Source organism: Anabrus simplex, chromosome 2, assembly GCF_040414725.1.
Source record: "Anabrus simplex isolate iqAnaSimp1 chromosome 2, ASM4041472v1, whole genome shotgun sequence".
In the NCBI taxonomy this organism is placed as follows: domain Eukaryota; kingdom Metazoa; phylum Arthropoda; class Insecta; order Orthoptera; family Tettigoniidae; genus Anabrus; species Anabrus simplex.
Window position 1 is genome coordinate 19,964,720 of NC_090266.1, and position 21,512 is coordinate 19,986,231.

Sequence of the window (21,512 nt, forward strand, 5' to 3'; positions counted from 1 at the left end):
TCCCTAGGGTCGCTTGCGCAAGATGGCGGCTATCTACAGTTTCTTGCGACGGTCTAGACGCGCTTGCGCAAAGTGTCTGTCAGCCAACGTCATTGACTACGTAACGTCATCACCACGTGCTCTTGTTTATATACAAAGCTACGAGCTCTTGTTTGAAAACAAAGCCATGGGCTTTTTGACAGCTGTCAGTGGCCATCTTTAATCAAGAGAGCATCATGCTGCCATCTTTAGCTACTACCTTAGGTACATGGTGGCGGGCAATTTGAAAAATTCCACGTGCCTTTTTGACAGCGGCCGTCTTAAATCAACAGAGCATTGTGTTGCCTTCTTTAGCTACTACCTTTGAAATGTGGTACCGGGCAATTTGAAAAATTCTACACGCTGTTGACAGCTGCCTTCTTTAATCAACAGAGCTCCGTTCTGCCACCTTTGTTGCACTAAACCTTATATCTACTTAGCAGCGGGCAATTTGAAATTCCACGTGCTGTTGTTTGTAATCAATGCCACGTGCTTTTTGTCATCTGACAGCAGCCATCTTTAATCAACAGAGAACCGTGCTGCCATCTTTAGCTACTACCTTTGAAGTGTGGTAGCGGGCAATTTGAAAAATTCCACGTGCTTTTTGACAACTGTCAGCCGCTATCTTTAACTACACGCGCATAGCTTACTGCTAACTTGACGGAAGTAAACTTTATAGCGTCAAGATAGCCGTAAGCCATGTGCATGGAGTTAAAAATTGAGGCTGACAGCTGTCAAAAAGGTGGACATTTTTCAAATTGCCCACGACTACATAGCATAAGGTTGCAGGCATGTGTATTTAGCCCCTGCCAACACTGAAGATTTGTTGTTTAAGGATGGTCGCTGGCAAGTCTCAAAAAGCTGGTGGAATTTTTCAAATTGCCGCCACCACATTTCAAAGGTTGTAGCTAAAGATGGCAGTACGGTGCTCTGTTGATAAAAGATGGCTGCTCTCAGATGACAAAAAGCATGCGGCTTTGTTTACAAACAAGAGCATGTGAAATTCCAAATTGCCCGCTACTAAGTAGATATAAGGTTTAGTGCCATAAAGATGTCAGCACGGTGCTCTGATGAATAAAGTTGGCAGTTGACGAAAGCACGTAGAATCAAATTACCCGCCACCAAATTTGAAAGATAGTAGCTAAACATGGCAGCACAATCCTCTGTCGATTAAAGATGGCCCCGGACAAACAAAGCACATGGAATTTTTCAAATTGCCCGCCACCACGTACTTAAGGTAGTAGCTAAAGATGGCAGCATGATGCTCTGTTGATTAAAGATGGCCGCTGACAGCTGTCAAAAATCCCATGGCTTTGTTTTCAAACAAGAGCACGTGGTTTTGTTTATAAACAAGTGCACGTGGAAGTTACGTTACGGGGTCAATGACCTTAGCTGGAAGCACGTGGCTGTCAAAAAGCACGTGGCAATGTTTACAAAGATGAGCACGTGGTGATGACGTTACGTAGTCAATGACTTCGGCTGGCGGCCACTTTGCGCAAGGGCGCCTAGGCCGTCACATACGGAACTGTAGATAGCCGCCATCTTACGCAAGCGACCCTAGGGAGTCTCATAAGAGCAGCAGCCATCTTGCGCAAGCGCCCCCTAGGCCGTCTCATAAGAAGCTGTGTATAGCCACCGTCTGTTACAATTGGCGTCGGTAAGGTCATCTTGCCGTTAAGCTAAGGATATTTCCCTTCAATATAGCGGATGTGCGTATGAATAGCTCTCTTAGGCGTCAGGAAGTGTAACTAGCCGTTAAAGTGTAGTTACGTCCCTCAAGATGGTGACTGTAAGGTTAGGCTCGCACTCTTATTCAAAATCCACAAATCAACATTGCTCACCTCCTATACTATGGTTCAGTTATCTTGCATTGGAACCTGCATTGCTACACTACTAGACCTCGGGTGCTGACTCTGCAGAAAAAGTGTTCACTTATTTCCAGGACTGGAAAACTCCACTGCTCGACTCAGTAGATAGCAGAAGGTGCGCACGCACATGATGATCTAAGCATTCTCTAGGTATAAATACGAGTTAAGACAATGCATCCTTGTTGTCTCGTAAGAGGCAGCCGTGCTCTGGGCCCCCAGGGCAATCTTTTTGTAGAGGAGACATCGCTACAGCGGTAGACCTCTAGGGAGACAGTACTCCCAGGAAGTCAATAAAGCATAACCATTTACTTAGGTTAGCCTAAGATAAGATCACATGGAATTTTTTAAATTGCCCGCCACCACGTGCCTAAGGTGGCAAATATAAGGTTTAGTGCCGTCAAGATGGCAGCATTTAGGTTAGCGATGTAAGATGGCGAATGACAGCTGTCAAAAGCACGTGGACTTGTTTACAAACAAGAGCAGTGGAATTCTTCAAATTCCCTGCAACCACATGCACAAGGATGAGGATTAGTGCCGTAAAGATGGGAGCACTGATGTTAGCGATGCAAGATGTCCACTGTTAAAAAAGCACGTGGCTTGTTTAAAGTTGGCCGTTAACAGCTGACAAGAGCACGTGGAATTTTTTAAGTTGACCCCCACCACATGCCTGAGGTGTCAACAGTAAAGTTTAGTGTTTTTAAGATGACAGCACGGAAATTAGCGATGCAAGATGGCCTCTGTCAAAAAGCACGTGGAATTTAAGAAATTGCCCGCCACCACGTGCATAAGGTAGCAACAGTGAGGGTTAGCCCCGTCAAGATGGCAGCACTGAGGTTCGCGATGCGTTGTTGTTTAAGGATGGCGGATGACAGCTTTCAAAATGGACGTGGCATTGTTTACAAACAAGAGCACGTTGCTTTGTTTACAAACAAGAGCACGAGGTGATGACGTGTACGGGTCAATGACCTTGTTGACGTCAGCAGATGACATCACAGTCACGTGACCGGGCTCAATGACCTTGGGATCAATGAACTTGGATGACCTTGATGACATCATTTTCTGGTGTGGGACGCACCTAGCCCTACTACTGATAGCAGCTGTTATCTTGACAGGTGTTTAAAAAGCACATAGAATTTTAATTCCGCTCCACTACGTGCATAAAGTGGAAGCAATGATGTTAGCGATGTTCCTCTCTCCTTAAAAGTGAGGTTAGTCACCGTTAAGATGACAGCTGTCACGTTGACAGGTGGAAATAGCACGTGGCCAAGCACGTGGCTTTGTTTACAAACAAAAGCACGTGGTCGTGACGTCACTGCATTGTCACGTAGTATTCTGTGTTAGCGGCAGAACTTTTAACCTCATCCTAGGTGATATAAACCTATAACGTTATGACTACGTGACCGTGACGCCATGACCTCGTGCTCTTGCTTTTAAACAAAGCCACGTGCATGGCCATGTGCCTTTTGACACCTGTCAAAGTGACAGCTGTCATCTTGACGGTAACTAACCTCAATTTTAAGGACAAAAGAGCATCGCTAACCTCACAGTTGCCATCTCAATGGCGCTAAGCCTCATTGCTGCCACCTTATGCACGTAGTGGCTCTTAATTTAAAATCCAGGTGCTTTTTGACAGCAGTATAGATAAGAGCTGCTATCTCAAACCACGTATGCGCGAAATTTTAAAGAACAGAACATCGCTTACCTCACTGCTACCATCTTGACATGGCTAAACCTCACTCTTGCCACCTTATGCATGTGGTGGCGGGAAATTTAAAATCCACGTGCTTTTAACAAAATTCCGCTAGTATGAAGGTAGTAGGGTCGTAGCAATAGTTAAGGTACATCCCAGCGTTTCCTTGGAAAACCGAGTGTAGGAGGGTGTACTTTAAACAGCTGTAAAGCTAGCAGCTTCATCTCCTCCCCCTACAGGGCATAATTCCTCCTCCTCCTAATCCTCCTCCATATTAGATGCAGGTTTACACATAGACAGGCAGTTGTTATTTGCCGGTGTTTTATTTTCCAGTTGCAGTTTAAAACTACACATCATATCTACCTGTAAAACATCTATTAATGTTTTTGTTTGATCTTAGTAGTGTGAGTTTCTCAAGACTTGACAATCTTCAACGACATAAAGCTGTAAACCGTAACTTCGAAATATATGCACGCAAACAATGTACTGCTATATTCAACAGACGTGATAATCTCACACGACAAGTAAATTCTAAACACATTTGTTTAAGTAATATACCAGTAGAACGCATAGAATCATTGACTAACTGTGGAAAGCGCGATATAAAGAAGCGTGATCGAAACGATATGACCTCGTCTCTGCTTGCTACAAGTTCTGTTACTAACCTCACACCACCAGATAAAGAGGAGATGAATAAGGAAGAAGAACACAACGTTTCTTTTCCATCAGAGCTTTTTCATTCCACTTAATTTTCTAAGCCAACAACATTTTCTGTAGCTGTGCAAACATCTCAACAAAAGAAGCAAGATGCAGCAGTAGAAGAAAATGAGAAGATTTAACCGCTGCTTTTCAATCAAACCGTGTTAGGTTTTTATCTGCTGATAACATTTCAGAAGCACATACCGCATCATAACAAGTTCTTCCGTTTTCTACACATCAACTACCTACACGTATTAGCAAAACTCTCTTACCCTATACAGATGTAAGATACTGTAAGGACGTTAACTTACTCGTTGAACGATTACAACTCCTAAGAGCTTATCAAGATGCTGGATACAGAGTGTATGTACGAGAGATTCAAGAAATAGAAGACGAATTACGTCGTAGGCGTATTATTGTGTGAAGACGCACATAAGTTACAACAACAATATTATTTTGACATCACATGTAGAAATAGGATGAAAACGAGCAAATAGATTATTTTTTTGCCAGGGGCTTTACGTCGCACCGACACAGATAGGTCTTATGGCGACGATGGGATAGGAAAGGCCTAGGAGTTGGAAGGAAGCGGCCGTGGCCTTAATTAAGGTACAGCCCCAGCATTTGCCTGGCGTGAAAATGGGAAACCACGGAAAACCATCTTCAGGGCTGCCGATAGTGGGATTCGAACCTACTATCTCCCGGATGCAAGCTCTCAGCCGCGCGCCTCTACGCGCACGGCCAACTCGCCCGGTGAGCAAATAGATGTTCTACTTATTGCATTGTCTTTACACCTATCGTAAAGGCTTAAGATTACTAGAGAGTAACCTTTTTAACGAACATTACTAAACAAGCATAACTATGTTGATGTCATCGCTGCGGAGAAGGAATTGTGCTGTTCTCTATCATGTTACTCCGTCGTATACAGAACTGTAGGAGGAGGAGGAGGAGGAGGGGATTAAGCTCACCTATACACGTGTTAAAAAGACAAGGAAGAAGAGGAGAAGGGATTGTGCTGTCCTCCGTATCGTCACGCTGTTAGATACAGAAATGTCATCGTCACAGTTCTTTCCCGACATCATTTTGGAGAGAGGATTAAGCCAGCGGCACTTCTAGACATGTTCCCTTAACAACACTATTAACAGCTGTTAACATATCAACTTCCTTCTCCTGTGTTCCTTCTCCTCCGAGTCACAGGTCAGCTACGTTCTTCCTCCTACTCCTCCTACTCCTCCTCCTCCCTCTCCTCCTCCTCCTCACACTTGCTGAGGTTAGCTCAATCCCTCCTCCTACGGAATAGTCCTTTACCATCAACATTAGTGTGTGCTTCGACATCGTACGCTATGGAACTGAAATAAGAAAAGGTCTACAAGGTTACAGACACTCGTCGTAATAACAAACAAAACTGTCTATGTTCATGCTGTTCGCAGGCTAATACGCAACATTTTATTTATATCATACAAGTAAGCAAAGATCCTAAGATATTTTATAAACATGGAACCTTATCTCAGATGTCGAAACATCTGATTCAATATTTACCACGAAGATTTTATCTACGTACGCTGCTCCTTTCGTAAATACGTTTCGGAACATCCGTCCTCCCCACAGTAAGATGTCGATCGATGTAGCTTTATGCAAAACTAATCAACGTCATTACAAGCATCGAGGAAAGAATGGTGATGATGATTGGGATGGACTAAATCCGAGGACTGAACACTGTACACAGTGTATGGATGACCTTTTCCCATTCATTTCAGTACATGATCAAGATAATTCAGAAAAGGGAAAAACCACATGAATAACAACAAGATAAGATCTGCATTATCTTCTTTGTAAAGCATAACATACGTAGTATAATATATTTCATAAACACGAAATATTTTGTTTAATTTGAATGTTGCAGGAGGCATTACGATTTCAGAAGCATGCTTCCTCTTCGCAGAAAGCTGTTAAGGGGCACAGCAACCTTGTCGGCAGCAAAACCAAGACTGTTGTAGTAGATTGTTTTAATTTTGTAAATCATAAAATTTGAATTCAAAATGTTGTACTTATTGCATATGTTTATCCGATAATTTGTTCAACTGCTAGGGGCTTAAATGTAACCAATGTATTTTATGGCACTAGGCGTTCTGTTAATTTCGCTCCTGCATAAGCTACAAGCTTGTAACCTATACCAGCAGATTGAAATAATATGTTCCCTAACCGATATTTCATGTTACATGTTTATCCGATAATTTGTTCTACTGCTAGGGGCTTAAATGTAGCCAAAGTATTTTTATGGCACTAGTCGTTCTGTTTAAAATTTCTCTCCTGCATAAGCTACAAGCTTGTAACCTATACCAGCCGATTGAAATAATATGTTCCCTAACCAATATTTCATGTTACATGTTTATCCGATAATTTGTTCTACTGCTAGGGGCTTAAATGTAAGCAATGCATATCTTATAGCACTGGGCGTTCTGTTGAATTTCACATTCCGCATGAGCTGCATGCTTATAACCCATGCCAACCGATTCAAATAGCATATTTCCGAACCGAAATTTCATGTTACACGTTTATCCGATAAGTTGTTCGACTTCTAGAGGCCGCCATCCTGCGCAAGTGGTCCTGAAGCCGTCTCATAAGAGCACCCACCATATTGCGGAAGTGCCTCTAGGCCGTTTCATAAGAGGCTATGTATAGCCGATATCTTGTTCAAGCGCATCTAGCCCGTCTCCTAAGAGCCTTTATATAGCCGCCATCTTGCGCAAGCGCCCTTAGGCCGTCTCATAAAAGCCTACGTATAGCCCCATCTTGCGCCGTAGCCTCTAAGCTATCTTTCTCCATAAGAGCCCATGTATAGCCGCTATCTTGCCAAAGCGCCCCTAGGCCATCCCATAAGAGCCTATGTATAGCCACCATATTGCGCAAGCGCCCCTAAGCCTTCTCTTAAACAGCTGTGTATAGCCGCCATATTGTGCAATTGGCGTCGGGAAGGGCATCTTGCCGTAAAACTAAGGATAATCCCTTCAGGATGGCGGATGAGAGGTTAGGCTCACTCTCTTATGCGTCGGGAAGTGCAACTAGCCGTTAAAGTGAGGGTACGCCCCTCAAGATGACGACTGTGGGGTTAGGCTCGCTCTCTTATGCGTCAGGAAGTGCAACTAGCCGTTAAAGTGAGGGTACGCCCCTCAAGATGACGACTGTGGGGTTAGGCTAGCTCTCTTATGCGTCAGGAAGTGCAACTAGCCGTTAAAGTGAGGGTACGCCCCTCAAGATGACGACTGTGGGGTTAGGCTAGCTCTCTTATGCGTCGGGAAGTGCAACTAGCCGTTAAAGTGAGGGTACGCCCCTCAAGATGACGACTGTGGGGTTAGGCTAGCTCTCTTATGCGTCAGGAAGTGCAACTAGCCGTTAAAGTGAGGGTACGCCCCTCAAGATGACGACTGTGGGGTTAGGCTAGCTCTCTTATGCGTCGGGAAGTGCAACTAGCCGTTAAAGTGAGGGTACGCCCCTCAAGATGACGACTGTGGGGTTAGGCTAGCTCTCTTATGCGTCAGGAAGTGCAACTAGCCGTTAAAGTGAGGGTACGCCCCTCAAGATGACGACTGTGGGGTTAGGCTAGCTCTCTTATGCGTCGGGAAGTGCAACTAGCCGTTAAAGTGAGGGTACGCCCCTCGAGATGACGACTGTGGGGTTAGGCTCGCTCTCTTATGCGTCAGGAAGTGCAACTAGCCGTTAAAGTGAGGGTACGCCCCTCAAGATGACGACTGTGGGGTTAGGCTAGCTCTCTTATGCGTCAGGAAGTGCAACTAGCCGTTAAAGTGAGGGTACGCCCCTCAAGATGACGACTGTGGGGTTAGGCTAGCTCTCTTATGCGTCGGGAAGTGCAACTAGCCGTTAAAGTGAGGGTACGCCCCTCAAGATGACGACTGTGGGGTTAGGCTAGCTCTCTTATGCGTCAGGAAGTGCAACTAGCCGTTAAAGTGAGGGTACGCCCCTCAAGATGACGACTGTGGGGTTAGGCTAGCTCTCTTATGCGTCGGGAAGTGCAACTAGCCGTTAAAGTGAGGGTACGCCCCTCGAGATGACGACTGTGGGGTTAGGCTCGCTCTCTTATGCGTCAGGAAGTGCAACTAGCCGTTAAAGTGAGGGTACGCCCCTCAAGATGACGACTGTGGGGTTAGGGTACCTCTCTTATGCAAATCGTTTTGCTTTACTAGTATACTAGGGATCAGTGACCGCGGAGTTGGAATCGGCCTAGGTACACCATTAGCATTAACTTGTATTTAGATTTACCTCCCGTAGAATAGAAGTTTCCAGCGCTGCAGTCTTTGCTCCTCGTACAGAACATTCTGAAGCTGAAGATACCGTCCACGTTGACGTGACTATGAAATGCACACGATGGCCTGGTATACTGAGAGTGCCTTTGAGTTGTGCACACGGGCACGAGCTTCAAGTTTGCACTTTAATGTCCGACATAAAAGTAAATTAAGTTTTCTTCTGTATCACTTTCAACCTCACTTGACTGTGAGCATAAATCTCGTACATAACTGCACCGTTCGTCAGGTATCGTTTATAACCAAGTTCTATATTTCCTGTTTTTGAGGTGATGCTAGCCCAGGTATTATTATTATTATTATTATTATTATTATTATTATTATTATTATTATTATTATTATATCGACACGCCATTCTCCACGTTCCGTACGGGAATGACAGTGTGTGCAGTGAGCGAGCACATCCCCCTGTGTGGCCCCCTCTCCAGTCCTCCGTCATGCGCTGATGCTCTCGAGTGGGGGGAGGCTATGCCATGTGTTCCTCAGTCTGCGAGAGGTCTGGACAAGAAAGTGATGGTATATTTCAAGTGCAGAAGACATCATGTTTTGCGAGTTCTGTGAAATTGGTGAGTGCGAAAAGCTTTGCCCTCAGATAATTGTTGTTGTGATCATCAGCCTTTGCCTGCCAAGTTCGCGGCGTACAGCTACAAACCATATAGCGGTACGCCAAACCAGGAGAAAGCCACCGGGCTCGAACCTACTACCTTTACTCGCACGTGACAGCAAACAACACAAGCTGAGAGTTTCATTCCATCGTTTAAACCATTCGACCAACAGATTTACGTGCAATCCGAAACATATCTCGTGACTTTTCTCCCAAATTTCGCCTCTCTTGACGATGATTCAAAATTCGTCAGAAGCTACCAGCTGTCACGCCCATACAAACTCGCACGCCTCCTTCTTGTAATAATTCAAAATTTTATCGTTCTGGAAATGTCTCACGTATGATCTCAATAATAGGGACACAAAGACGCGCACATTTTTCAAGATTAACATTAATCTACGCTCAAAAATATGCCGCTTGCAGAAAAATTAAACGAGCACTTCCAGCATTAATAGGCATATTTATATTTATTGGTTATTAGATATGATGAGCATTTCCCCTTAAAATAATGTTCAATAACGGACCAACTGAGCCTCCGTGGCTCTCACCGCAGGATACCGTGGTTCAAATCCCGGTCACTCTATGTGAGGTTTGTGCTGGACATAGCGGAGGCGGGACAGGTTTTTCTCCGGGTACTCCGGTTTTCCCTGTCATCTTTCATTCCAGCAACACTCTCCATTCTCATTTCATAGCATCAGTCATTCATTAATAAATCACTTTGGGACTGGCGACCCCATCGTACTAACAGCCTATATCTGCTTCATTCATTACATCCCTGACCCGGTCAATGACTGAAAAACAGGTCGTAGGTTTTGATTTTCAACGGACCAACTGTATTGTTAAAATATTGTTCATTGTATTTCTTACGGAGAACAAATGAACACGGAATACACGAAAGGAGTGATTCCCTCTTCCGTAATACTTTCAAGTTGAAATAGTTTTATTACAAGATTCACTGCAATAAAATACGAGGGCGCTTCAGTAAGTAAAATAGAACCTCTGACACATACTTGTACAACACATGTATCACGACATACACAAAATGAGGGTCAAATAACTAAGCCAGTGAAATTCGCGCATACCTGTGGGTTTGTTGGTGCGAAATGTGTAGCAATCTGAATTTCACCCTGTTTTACGGCCGGATGTACTTCTTCACGCCAAACTTATGTCGAGGAATTCAATCAGCAGTATGTTGGTTACAAGATTAATGTCCAGATATAGGTGGTGCCTAATGCTAATGAAGTATTAAAATTTTCGTATGATTGCAATGACATTTACAATAAGCTTTAAAAAAAGTTGAAAACTAGAAAAGCAGCTGGAAATGATAAGGTTTCGGGTGATATACTAAAGACAATGGGATGGGATATAGTACTATATCTGAAGTACTTATTTGATTATTGTTTGGTTGAAGGAGCTATACCAAATGAATGCAGAGTTGCTACGTTACCCCTGGGTATAAAGGAAACGGTGATAGACATGAAGCTGAAAATTACAGGACAGTAAGTTTGACATGCATTGCATGTAAGCTTTGGGAAAGCATGTTTGTGAAATTAATAACTGGTTCGATAGAAGGCAGTTCGGGTTTAGGAAAGATTATTCCACAGGAGCTCAACTTGTAGAATTTCAGCAAGATAGGGTCTATTGCAGATATCTTGGATTCAGGAGGTAAAATGGACTGTATCGCGATTGACTTATCTAAGTCATTTGATAGGGTATATCATGGAAGACTACTGGCAAAAATGAGTGCTATTGGGCTAGAAAGAATAGTGACTGAATGGGTAGCTATATTTCTAGAAAATAGAACGCAGAGAATTAGAGTAGGCGAAGCTTTATCTGACCCTGCAATAATTAAAAGGGGCGTTCCTCAAGGCAGTATTATGGGACCTTTATGCTTTCTTATATATATCAATGATATGTGTAAAGAAGTGAAATCAGAGATAAGGCTTTTCACAGATGATGTTATTCTGTACAGAGTAATAAATGAGTTACAAGATTGCGAGCGGCTGCAGGGTGACCTCGATAATGTTGTGAGATGGTCGGTGGGGAATGGTATGATGATAAACGGGGTTAAAAGTCAGCTTGTGAGTTTCACAAATAGGAAAAGTCCTCTCAGTTTTAATTACTTCGTTGATGGGGTGAAAGTTCCTTTTGGGGATCATTGTAAGTATCTAGGTGTTAATATAAGGAAATACCTTCATTGGGGTAATCACATAAATATGATTGTTAATAAAGGGCACAGATCTCTGCACATGGTTTTGAGGGTATTTAGGGGTTGTAGTAAGGATGTAAAGGAAAGGGTTTATAAGTCTCTGGAAAGACTTCAACTAGAGTATGGTTCCAGTGTATGAGACCCTCACCAGGATTACTTGATTCAAGAAGTGGAAAAAATGCAAAGAAGAGCAGCTCGATTTGTTCTGGGTGATTTCCGACAAAAGACACGAGACAAAGGAGACGAGCTGCTCGACTAAGTGGTATATTCCGAGTTGTCAGTGGAGAGATGGCGTGGGAGGATATCAGTAGACGAATAATTTTGAGTGGTGTCTTCAAAAGTAGGAAAGATCACAATATGAAGATAAAGTTGGAATTCAAGAGGACAAATTGGGGCAATTTTTTTTTTATGGGAAGGGGAGTTAGGGATTGGAATAACTTACCAACGGAAATGTTCAATAATTTTCAAATTTTTTTGCCATCATTTAAGAAAAGACTAGGAAAACAACTGATAGGCAATCTGTCATCTGGGCGACTGCCCTAAATGCAGGTCAGTATTGATTGATTGATTGATTGATTGATTGATTGATTGATTGATTGATTGATTGATTGATTGATTGATTGATTGATTGATTGATTGATTGATTGATTGATTGATTGATTGATTGACAAGTACACATGTGTGTTGTCACATGACATTATGGACCTCGGTGTCTGAGCTCGCCACGTTTTGTCTCAGATATCTCCTAACAACTCGTGTGTGTTGTCACATGACATTATGGACCTCGGTGTCTGAGCTCTCCACGTCTTGTCTCAGATATCTCCTAACAACTCGTGTGTGTTGTCACATGACATTATGGACCTCGGTGTCTGAGCTCTCCACGTCTTGTCTCAGATATCTCCTAACAACTCGTGTGTGTTGTCACATGACATTATGGACCTCGGTGTCTGAGCTCTCCACGTCTTGTCTCAGATATCTCCTAACAACTCGTGTGTGTTGTCACATGACATTATGGACCTCGGTGTCTGAGCTCTCCACGTCTTGTCTCAGATATCTCCTAACAACTCCTGTGTGTTGTCACATGACATTATGGACCTCGGTGTCTGAGCTCGCCACGTTTTGTCTCAGATATCTCCTAACAACTCGTGTGTGTTGTCACATGACATTATGGACCTCGGTGTCTGAGCTCTCCACGTCTTGTCTCAGATATCTCCTAACAACTCGTGTGTGTTGTCACACAACAATAGGCCTATGTCATTTGAGTCGCACCGACACAGATGGGTGTCATGGCGACGATTTTGCCCAGTATATGGCTAGCAAATGAACAGGAAATAAATACTGCAATACTTCCACGAAGTACAAAGTGCTTATTTTTGCGGTGAAAACGCTTAAATATTAGACTATAATCAAACGTTATTACTCGGAACAGTTTTATTCCCTTAAATACCTGCAAAAACAAGAGAATATATTTTATTTAAATGTAGTTATGTCAGCGTCTGTGGTGTAGTGGTTTGTGTGTTAAGCTCCAACCTCCGGAGGCCCGGATTAGGTTACCGGCTCTGCCACGAAATTTGAAAGGAGCTACGAGGACTTTAACGGGGTACACTCACCTCCGGGAGGTCAACTGAGTAGAGGGGTTTCAATTCCTACCTCAGCCATCTTGGGAGTGGTTTTCCGTGGTTTCCCACTTCTTCTCCAGGCAAATGCTGGGGCGGTACCTAACTTAAGGCCACGACCCCTTGCTTGCCACCCCCCCCCCCCAATACCGAAGAGCTCGATAGCTGCAGTCGCTTAAGTGCGGCCAGTATCCAGTATTCGGGAGAAAGTGGTTTCGAATCCCACTGTCGGCAGCCGTGAAAATGATTTTCCGTGGTTCCCAATTTTCACACCAGGCAAATGCTGGGGCTGTACCTTAATTAAGGCCACGGCCGCTTCCTTCCAACTCCTAGCACTTTCCTGTACCATCGTTGCCATAAAACCTAACTGTGTTGGTGCGAAGTAAAGCAACTAGCAAAAAAAAAAGCTTCCTTCCCTTTTCTTTGCCTATCCCTTCCGATCTTCCTCTTCCATACAAGGCCTCTCTTCAGTATAGCAGGTGAACCCGCCTGGGCGAGGTACTGATCATTCTCTCCAGCTGTATCCCGACCAAATATCTCACGCTTCAGGACACTGCCCTTGAGGTGGTAGACGTGGGATCCATCGCTGAGTCTGGGGGAGAAACGGAGTAACTAATGAATAACTGTAGTTATATTGTCTAGTTTGAGGGCTGTTACAGTTTAGAGGGTTTAATTCCCCGTATAGTTCATCTACACGCAGTAGTGATTACATCCCTCCACTGCCTTCAGATCACTGCTGGTGTAGAAACACTGTGTGTTTCAACCAATCAAGTTAATGTTTCTTTATTCCTCCCACTTCATTTCTCTCCTTTGTTCATAGGCTAATTTTTGCGTGCGGTCATTAAACTCAGACCAATAAGAGACTGGCTCGTGAGACCAGCGTATGTCAAGGAGATAGAAGGAAACTGTTTTTGAACGAGATACATTGGCGTCTTCTGAGAACGAGCTAAGTAGTCTCCCCATCTAGTCGTGCCTTTGCTCAGGCTCTCGCCTCCAATGGAAAAGGTTGCAAGTATCAATTCCACCGCAGTTGATTCGTGTGTGCTTAAATCCGAGAGATCTAATTCTGCAGAAGAGTATGTTATGGATTATAATAATAAAATTTGCTTGTGCTGGTCCCAGGGAGCAGGCCCTGGGTTTGAACCTACTAGGTCAGGAATGTTTACCTGGATCTGAGGGCGGGTTCGAGGTCCGCTTTTCGTATGTAGGAGCAATTGACGAGATATCTGACGGTCAGCGCTGCTTGGTACATCAAGGATCATCGGTGTGGTTTTAACAGAAACCGCGACGACGCTCTCAAAAAGGATTACGATGCCCAGGATCATGGACTTCGTTCAAACTTTGGCAGGTTGGTCGTCATCATAGAAGCCCTTATTCAACGAGAAAATTGTTCTTTAAACTTACCCATTTGGGTACTGGTTTTATGGCCACTTTTTCTTTTTCCTTTCACATTTCTCCTGTTTTCTCTCTGTTCATGCGGTTAAGGAATTGTGCAAGCTGTGTTTGTCACTGACAGCTTCACAAATCTTAGCTTTTCCTGTTAATTTCATAACGACTACTGCAGTTATGCTAAAAGTGAAAGGTTTTACTACAAAACCTGACCAGTAGACGTGTACATTATGATACTGTTAATATTCAATTTGCGTTTTTCCAAACAATACGTCCGCATGATCAAAGAGAAGAAAACAGACATGAGATAAGTAAGAAGGAAAAAGGGGAAAAAAGAAGGAGTGAAAGTTAACACTAAAGAGCCTCGAACCCCAGATACCTGACACGAAAACACTAGTCAAGCAGATACGACATTGTGCAGAGAATCTGCTCCGGCTGCACTTCAAAATGTGTACCCTTCCCAGTCCTCTCCCATAGTCTGCGTGTTTTTGTTACGACATCACGGGAAAATGGCTGAGTAAAATATCTCGAAACTCTGTATAGATGCGGCGTAACAGAATTACGTGGACTAAGACGGGAAATGTCAAATTTCTCATTTAAGTTTAGCTGTTTCAAAAAGTGATGATGATGACGATGATTGCTATTTAACGGGGCCGGACACCTAGGTCATCGGGCCTATTTCGATAAACGCAAGTTTAGAAAATGTCCTATGCTTGATGGATATTTACCGTTCGAGCAAGGATAGCAGATATAGCCTATTCATGAATTACATTTTCAAAAAAAAATCCAAAATAATACTCCGGATATATGAGTTCTATTTAAAATTGTGCACAACAATAAGAATGGAACATTATGTCGAACCTTGTTAAGTTACTGTGTGATACTTTTTACCATATGAGCTATAATGACGGAGATATTCGAGAATTCATATTTTGATTGATAAGTTCATGAACGATGAGCATCTCTGCATGGTGGTCGTTCTCATTGTTTCTAAAAGCTGAAATACTACGTGGTATCGAAAGTCATAAAAGGGGACGGGGCTGAAGGCCTAGGCCCCGAATATCGCATATCCTAAATGTCATAGACTACAGTATACTAGGCCTCGAATATCGCCTATTCTACATGTGATGGACTACAGTGTACTAGGCCTGGAATATCGCCTATTCTAAATGTGATGGGCTACAGTGTACTAGGCCTGGAATATCGCCTATTCTAAATGTGATGGACTACAGTATACTAGGCCTCGAATGTCGTCTATTCTACATGTGATGGACTACAGTATACTAGGCCTGGAATATCGCCTGTTCTAAATGTGGTGGGCTGCAGTGTACTAGGCCTGGAATATCGCCTATTCTAAATGTGATGGACTACAGTATACTAGGCCTGGAATATCGCCTATTCTAAATGTGATGGGCTACAGTGTACTAGGCCTGGAATATCGCCTATTCTAAATGTGATGGACTACAGTATACTAGGCCTCGAACGTCGCCTATTCTACATGTGATGGACTACAGTATACTAGGCCTGAAATATCGCCTATTGTAAATGTGATAAGCTACAGTCTCGTAGGTCTCGAATATCGCCTACTCTAAATGTGATGGGCTACAGTCTCGTAGGTCTCGAATATCGCCTCCTCTAAATGTGATGGGCTACAGTCTCGTAGGTCTCGAATATCGCCTACTCTAAATGTGATGGGCTACAGTCTCGTTGGTCTCGAATATCGCCTACTCTAAATGTGATGGGCTACAGTCTCGTAGGTCTCGAATATCGCCTATTCTAAATGTGATGGGCTACAGTCTCGTAGGTCTCGAATATCGCCTACTCTAAATGTGATGGGCTACAGTCTCGTAGGTCTCGAATATCGCCTACTCTAAATGTGATGGGCTACAGTCTCGTAGGTCTCGAATATCGCCTACTGTAAATGTGATGGGCTACAGTCTCGTAGGTCTCGAATATCGCCTACTGTAAATGTGATGGGCTACAGTCTCGTAGGCCTCGAATATCGCCTACTCTAAATGTGATGGGCTACAGTCTCGTAGGCCTCGAATATCGCCTATTCTAAATGTGATGGGCTACAGTCTCGTAGGTCTCGAATATCGCCTACTCTAAATGTGATGGGCTACAGTCTCGTAGGTCTCGAATATCGCCTACTCTAAATGTGATGGGCTACAGTCTCGTAGGTCTCGAATATCGCCTACTCTAAATGTGATGGGCTACAGTCTCGTAGGCCTCGAATATCGCCTACTGTAAATGTGATGGGCTACAGTCTCGTAGGTCTCGAATATCGCCTACTCTAAATGTGATGGGCTACAGTCTCGTAGGCCTCGAATATCGCCTACTGTAAATGTGATGGGCTACAGTCTCGTAGGTCTCGAATATCGCCTATTCTGCATGTGATGGACTACAGTGTACTTGGCCTCGAGTGTTGCCTATTCTAAATGTCATGGGCTACAGTGTACTAGGCCTCGAATATCGCCCTGCCTAAATGTGGTGGCGTATAGCACATTATCTCATCATAGCAATAACTGACTGCCTGAGGTACTCTAGATGGAAAGAATAAAAATTTAGGCGTCAAGGACTTGAACATTTGTCATTCTGATTAAGTTAATATAACTTATTAGCTAACAAGTACAACACATACAACACTATAAAGTACCTAGAAACATTGTTCAACGGGGTTTGATGTTCGTGGTTATTATTATTATTATTATTACTATTATTATTATTATTATTATTATTATTATTATTATTATTATTATTATTGTCCGACTCGTTGGCTGAACAGTCATTGTACTGGCCTTCGGTTCTGAGGTCCCCGGATTCGATTCCCGGCCGGGACGGGGATTTTAACCTTAATTGGTTCATTCCAATGGCTCGGGGACTGGGTGTGTGTGGCGTATTCAGCATTAGAAATCATCCTAGGTATGGCCCTCATCTTCACAGACATGAAGGTAGCCTTATAGGCCGTCTACTATAAAAAAGACCTGCACCAGGCCTTTCCGGAGGCCATACGCCATTTATTATTATTATTATTATTATTATTATTATTATTATTATTATTATTATTATTATTATTATTATTATTATTATTATTATTACCTTTTACGCTATCGTTACGCATTTCTGTGTAATCAGAACGAATTGTTCTCTCACATTCTGCGATTTGCTTCAACTTCATTAACAATTCGACTCTCCACACTCACTTATGAAATCGAACTGAATTTTTATATATGATACAGCATTTTCTTAGGCCCTTATCCGAAACACTCTTCTTTATTACACACCACAGCTAGTCTTTTGGGCGAACTGCTGCTGCATGCACTTTTCAAACCTTTGCATGATTCTGACACTGAACCCATGACCCCTCTAGGATGCTCCTAATCCCCTCACGTAGCCAGATTTGATGATTCTTCTTCTTGCTCTTGGCTTTACCAACTGTATGAGCCCGAATACTGGTAGTGTGTTGACCTCTCCCGACGTCCATTTGCTTCTATTGGCAGCACTGTACATCTGACGGCTGGTTCGAGGTCCGTTGAGCCTTCTTTGCCCTAACTCTTTTTGGCATTCATTTCTTCTGCTTCATGGAAATATTAAACTTATCTGCGAAATTGCCTTGTAATTATTATGCTACACATTTCACAAGGAAATATTTCACATTTTGTAAGTTTTGAGTGACTGCGTTGTATTTATGTTAAGCTACATGTAAGTCCAAGTTATTAATCAAAGATAAAGATGAGAAACACTTTATTAACAACAGGGTTGAGTTCCAAGTTCATAGTGCCATAGCCCTCACGGATGTTTCACTTACAGTTATAACCAAGTAATTATTGGCATGCGACCCAACGGGAATCTTTCACAATCGCAGGCATAACACTTGAAGGACAAAGGCCATTCAGAAACAAGGTCTTGAGAAAAAATGTTCAATTCATGGGAAAGATATCATCAGACTCCACGACCGGGTAAACAACTGAGCCGAAAGGTAGCTGCGCGGTACGGGTCACGTACCTGTCAGACTACATTCGGGAGTTGGTGGACTCTTTAGTTGGCGACCAAAGGAGCTCAAAACAATAGGTTATCATCACTCAGATGTCGTCTGGCTGCTTGGCTGAATGGGCCCCGGGTAGCGCCTCGCGGACTTATATGCCCTCTCGTTAACATTATCATTATAACCCCTGAATACCCTCATGTGAAGAGATCTATAACCTTTCTTTTTATTATTATTTGCTCCACGTCGCACCGACACAGATAGGTCCTATGGCAAGGATAGGATAGGAAAAGCCTAGGAGTGGAAAGGAAGCGGCTGTAGCCTTAATTAAGGTACAGCCCCAGGATTTGCCTGGTGCGAAAATGGGAAACCACGGAAAACCATCTTCAGGGTTGCTGACAGTGTAATTCGAGCCCACTATCTTCCGGATGCAAGCGCCCCTAACCGCACGGCCAACTCGCCCGGTAAAACATTTCTTTACAACCTCGTTAATTGATTACATCAATGAGGATTGTATTTCCACTGATCCTCTTGATGTACAACACAGTAATTGAACCTAAGAGGACTGTTCCTCTTGGTGGCCTCCCTGCTCTTACTATACACTGTAAAGCCTTCCGTGTGATTAAAGCTCTTTTTATATATCAATGAGAGAACGTGAAATTCCAGTAATACTGCCTTACGTCCTCCCCCACTCCACCCCCTGTTGCTTTACCTACTCCAATCCTCAGAGTTCTAAGGGGTGTATTCTGCCCGAAGGCAGGTCCGAACCTCCTCAGAGGTGTGCCTGAGCCGGAGTTTACGTACGGTAGGGTAGCCAGTTCCTTTCCGCTCCTCCATTCCCTTACCCACCCACCAACAGCGCGTGGCAACCTATCTAAATCTTGATCACGCCCAATGTTGCTTAACTTCGGAAATCTCACGGGATCCGGTGTTTCAACACGGCTACGGCCGTTCTATTTTCTAGAAATGTAGCCACCCATTCAACCACTCTTTTGTCTAGCCCAATAGCTCTCATTTTTGTGAGCAAGATCTACCCTTTGATACGTCCATCGTGATGCAGTCCATTTGATCTCCTGTTGTATCAAGCTGAGCCAATAACCATTCCGAAACCCGAACTCTCTTCTATGAAGCCAATTACTGATTTTTCGAAATACAATCAAAAGAAACGGCTTTCCCACAGCTTGTTATGTTGACCGTCCGCATAACCCTGAGGTGCTAGAGCAACTCTCAACATAATCTCAGTTGTTTGTCTAGCTTTCAAAGTTTTCATCTCATTGCTGATGTATCATAGGAATATGTCGAGTATTAGTCACCTCCTCTACCGCTCACTAAATACTTCTGTCCTAACATAAGTTATACACTGCCTTTGTTCATTTATGTAAAGTGTAGTATAGGTAAGATGATACTATCACAAGTTTCAGTTCTACATAAATGCTCTGTCTTGTATTTTGAGTGAGTTATGGAGGAAAGACTGTGAAAATATGTTAATCAATAAGTGTAATAATTTACGTCAACTGTACCGTCAGGTCGCAATTATTGCCTCATTACATATTTCTCAGAGAATTTACTTGTGATGAAGTGTTCAACTGAGCTCATGGCGTATCATGTTAACACTTTATTATCAAAGCACTGTACTTTACGTAAATGGACAACTGTCATAATAAAATGCCGCATTCTCGTGAAGTGTAAGTGACGATGTCTTGAGGAAGGTCTCGTGGACAAGCTTAAAATGTCCCTTGCGACACGCTACAGAGCAAGGGGTGTAACAAGATCCGTGCAAGGGACAAAGGCCCAAGTGCGTGCAAGGCCGACTCACAGTTACCAACGAGCGGATGTTGCATAAAAGGTGTAATTTCCTTTGAGAAAACATGTTCGCTCTTCTCGTCTTCTTGTCACACCGACCTGCAAATTGTTGCCCATCTTCTCAAATATTTCAAAGACGTTGAAAATTTATCAAAAATCTTCCTTAGTAAATAATTCCATACTCTAACCCCTCGTCATATGTATGAATATTTGTCCCACTTTGTCCTGTTGAATTCCGGTTTTATCTTCTTATTATAATATTTCCTAGTTTTAAAAGCTCTATTCAAACTTATTCGAGCACTAATTTTATTCCATGTCATTTTGCAACCTACCACTTAGTCGAACAGCTCGTCTCATTACTCGCCAGTCTTCGGAAATCACCCAGAACAAATTGTGCTGCTTCCCATTTCTCGTATCAAATAATCCTGGTGAGGGTCCATACACTGGAACCATACTCTACTTGGCGTCTTACCAGAGACTTATACGCCCTCTCCTTTACATCATTACTACAACCCCTAAACACCCTCATAATGCTTTATTTGCAACCTCTCCATTTATTTGCTACAGCTTTCCCAAACTGCATTTCTGGCCGTAAAGTTTTGTATCTTTGTTATCAACACTTGGCTTGTTTCGGTCTGGACAAGGGAGATGTTCAATAAATTTCCAATTTCTTTGCATTCGTTTAAGAAAAGGCTAGGAAAACAATAGATAGGGAACCTACCACCTGGGCGACTGTCCTAAATTCAGATCAGTAGTGATTGATTGATTGATTGATTGATTGATTGATTGATTGATTGATTGATTGATTGATTGATTGATTGATTGATTGATTGATTGATTGATTGATTGATTGATTGATTGATTGATTGATTGATTGATTGATTGATTGATTGATTGATTGATTGATTGATTGATTGATTGATTGATTGATTGATTGATTGATTGATTGATTGATTGATTGATATCATTCCTGTAACCAAGAATTCTTAAATACTGCTGACTAACTACTTCCGCCATTTGTAAATCCCCTCATATACACCCCCATGTCTACTTACCATTCTCTCAGTGTCCTTCCTGGAATCTGTTCCTACCTTACATTTCTTGCATATACCTTTCCATTTTCCGCTAAAATCCGTTTTACTGCTAATTTTGCTCTCCATCGTGTTATCCTTCCTTACCTGACTTCTTCACTAAACTCATCTTCCTACTAAGTGCCTTCTCCTTACTCCCACAACTGTTACTAATTCTGTTTCTTTCCAAACTGCACCTTCTTCTCAGACTGTGTATGCTATGTGATAATATAACCGACTAC

At 42.9% G+C, this 21,512-nt stretch overlaps 1 protein-coding gene across 1 annotated transcript in view; it reads left to right on the plus strand.

Annotated features, from left to right (window-relative positions):
• Window positions 1-9,058: 9,058 nt before the first annotated feature.
• Window positions 9,059-21,512, plus strand: part of LOC136863886 (uncharacterized) — a 381,085-nt gene continuing 368,631 nt past the window's right edge. Inside the window, exon 1 of the mRNA XM_067140277.2 lies at window positions 9,059-9,160. Coding sequence (XP_066996378.2) covers window positions 9,136-9,160 — 25 coding nt within the window. The 5' untranslated portion in view covers window positions 9,059-9,135. The remainder of the gene's footprint in view (window positions 9,161-21,512) is intronic.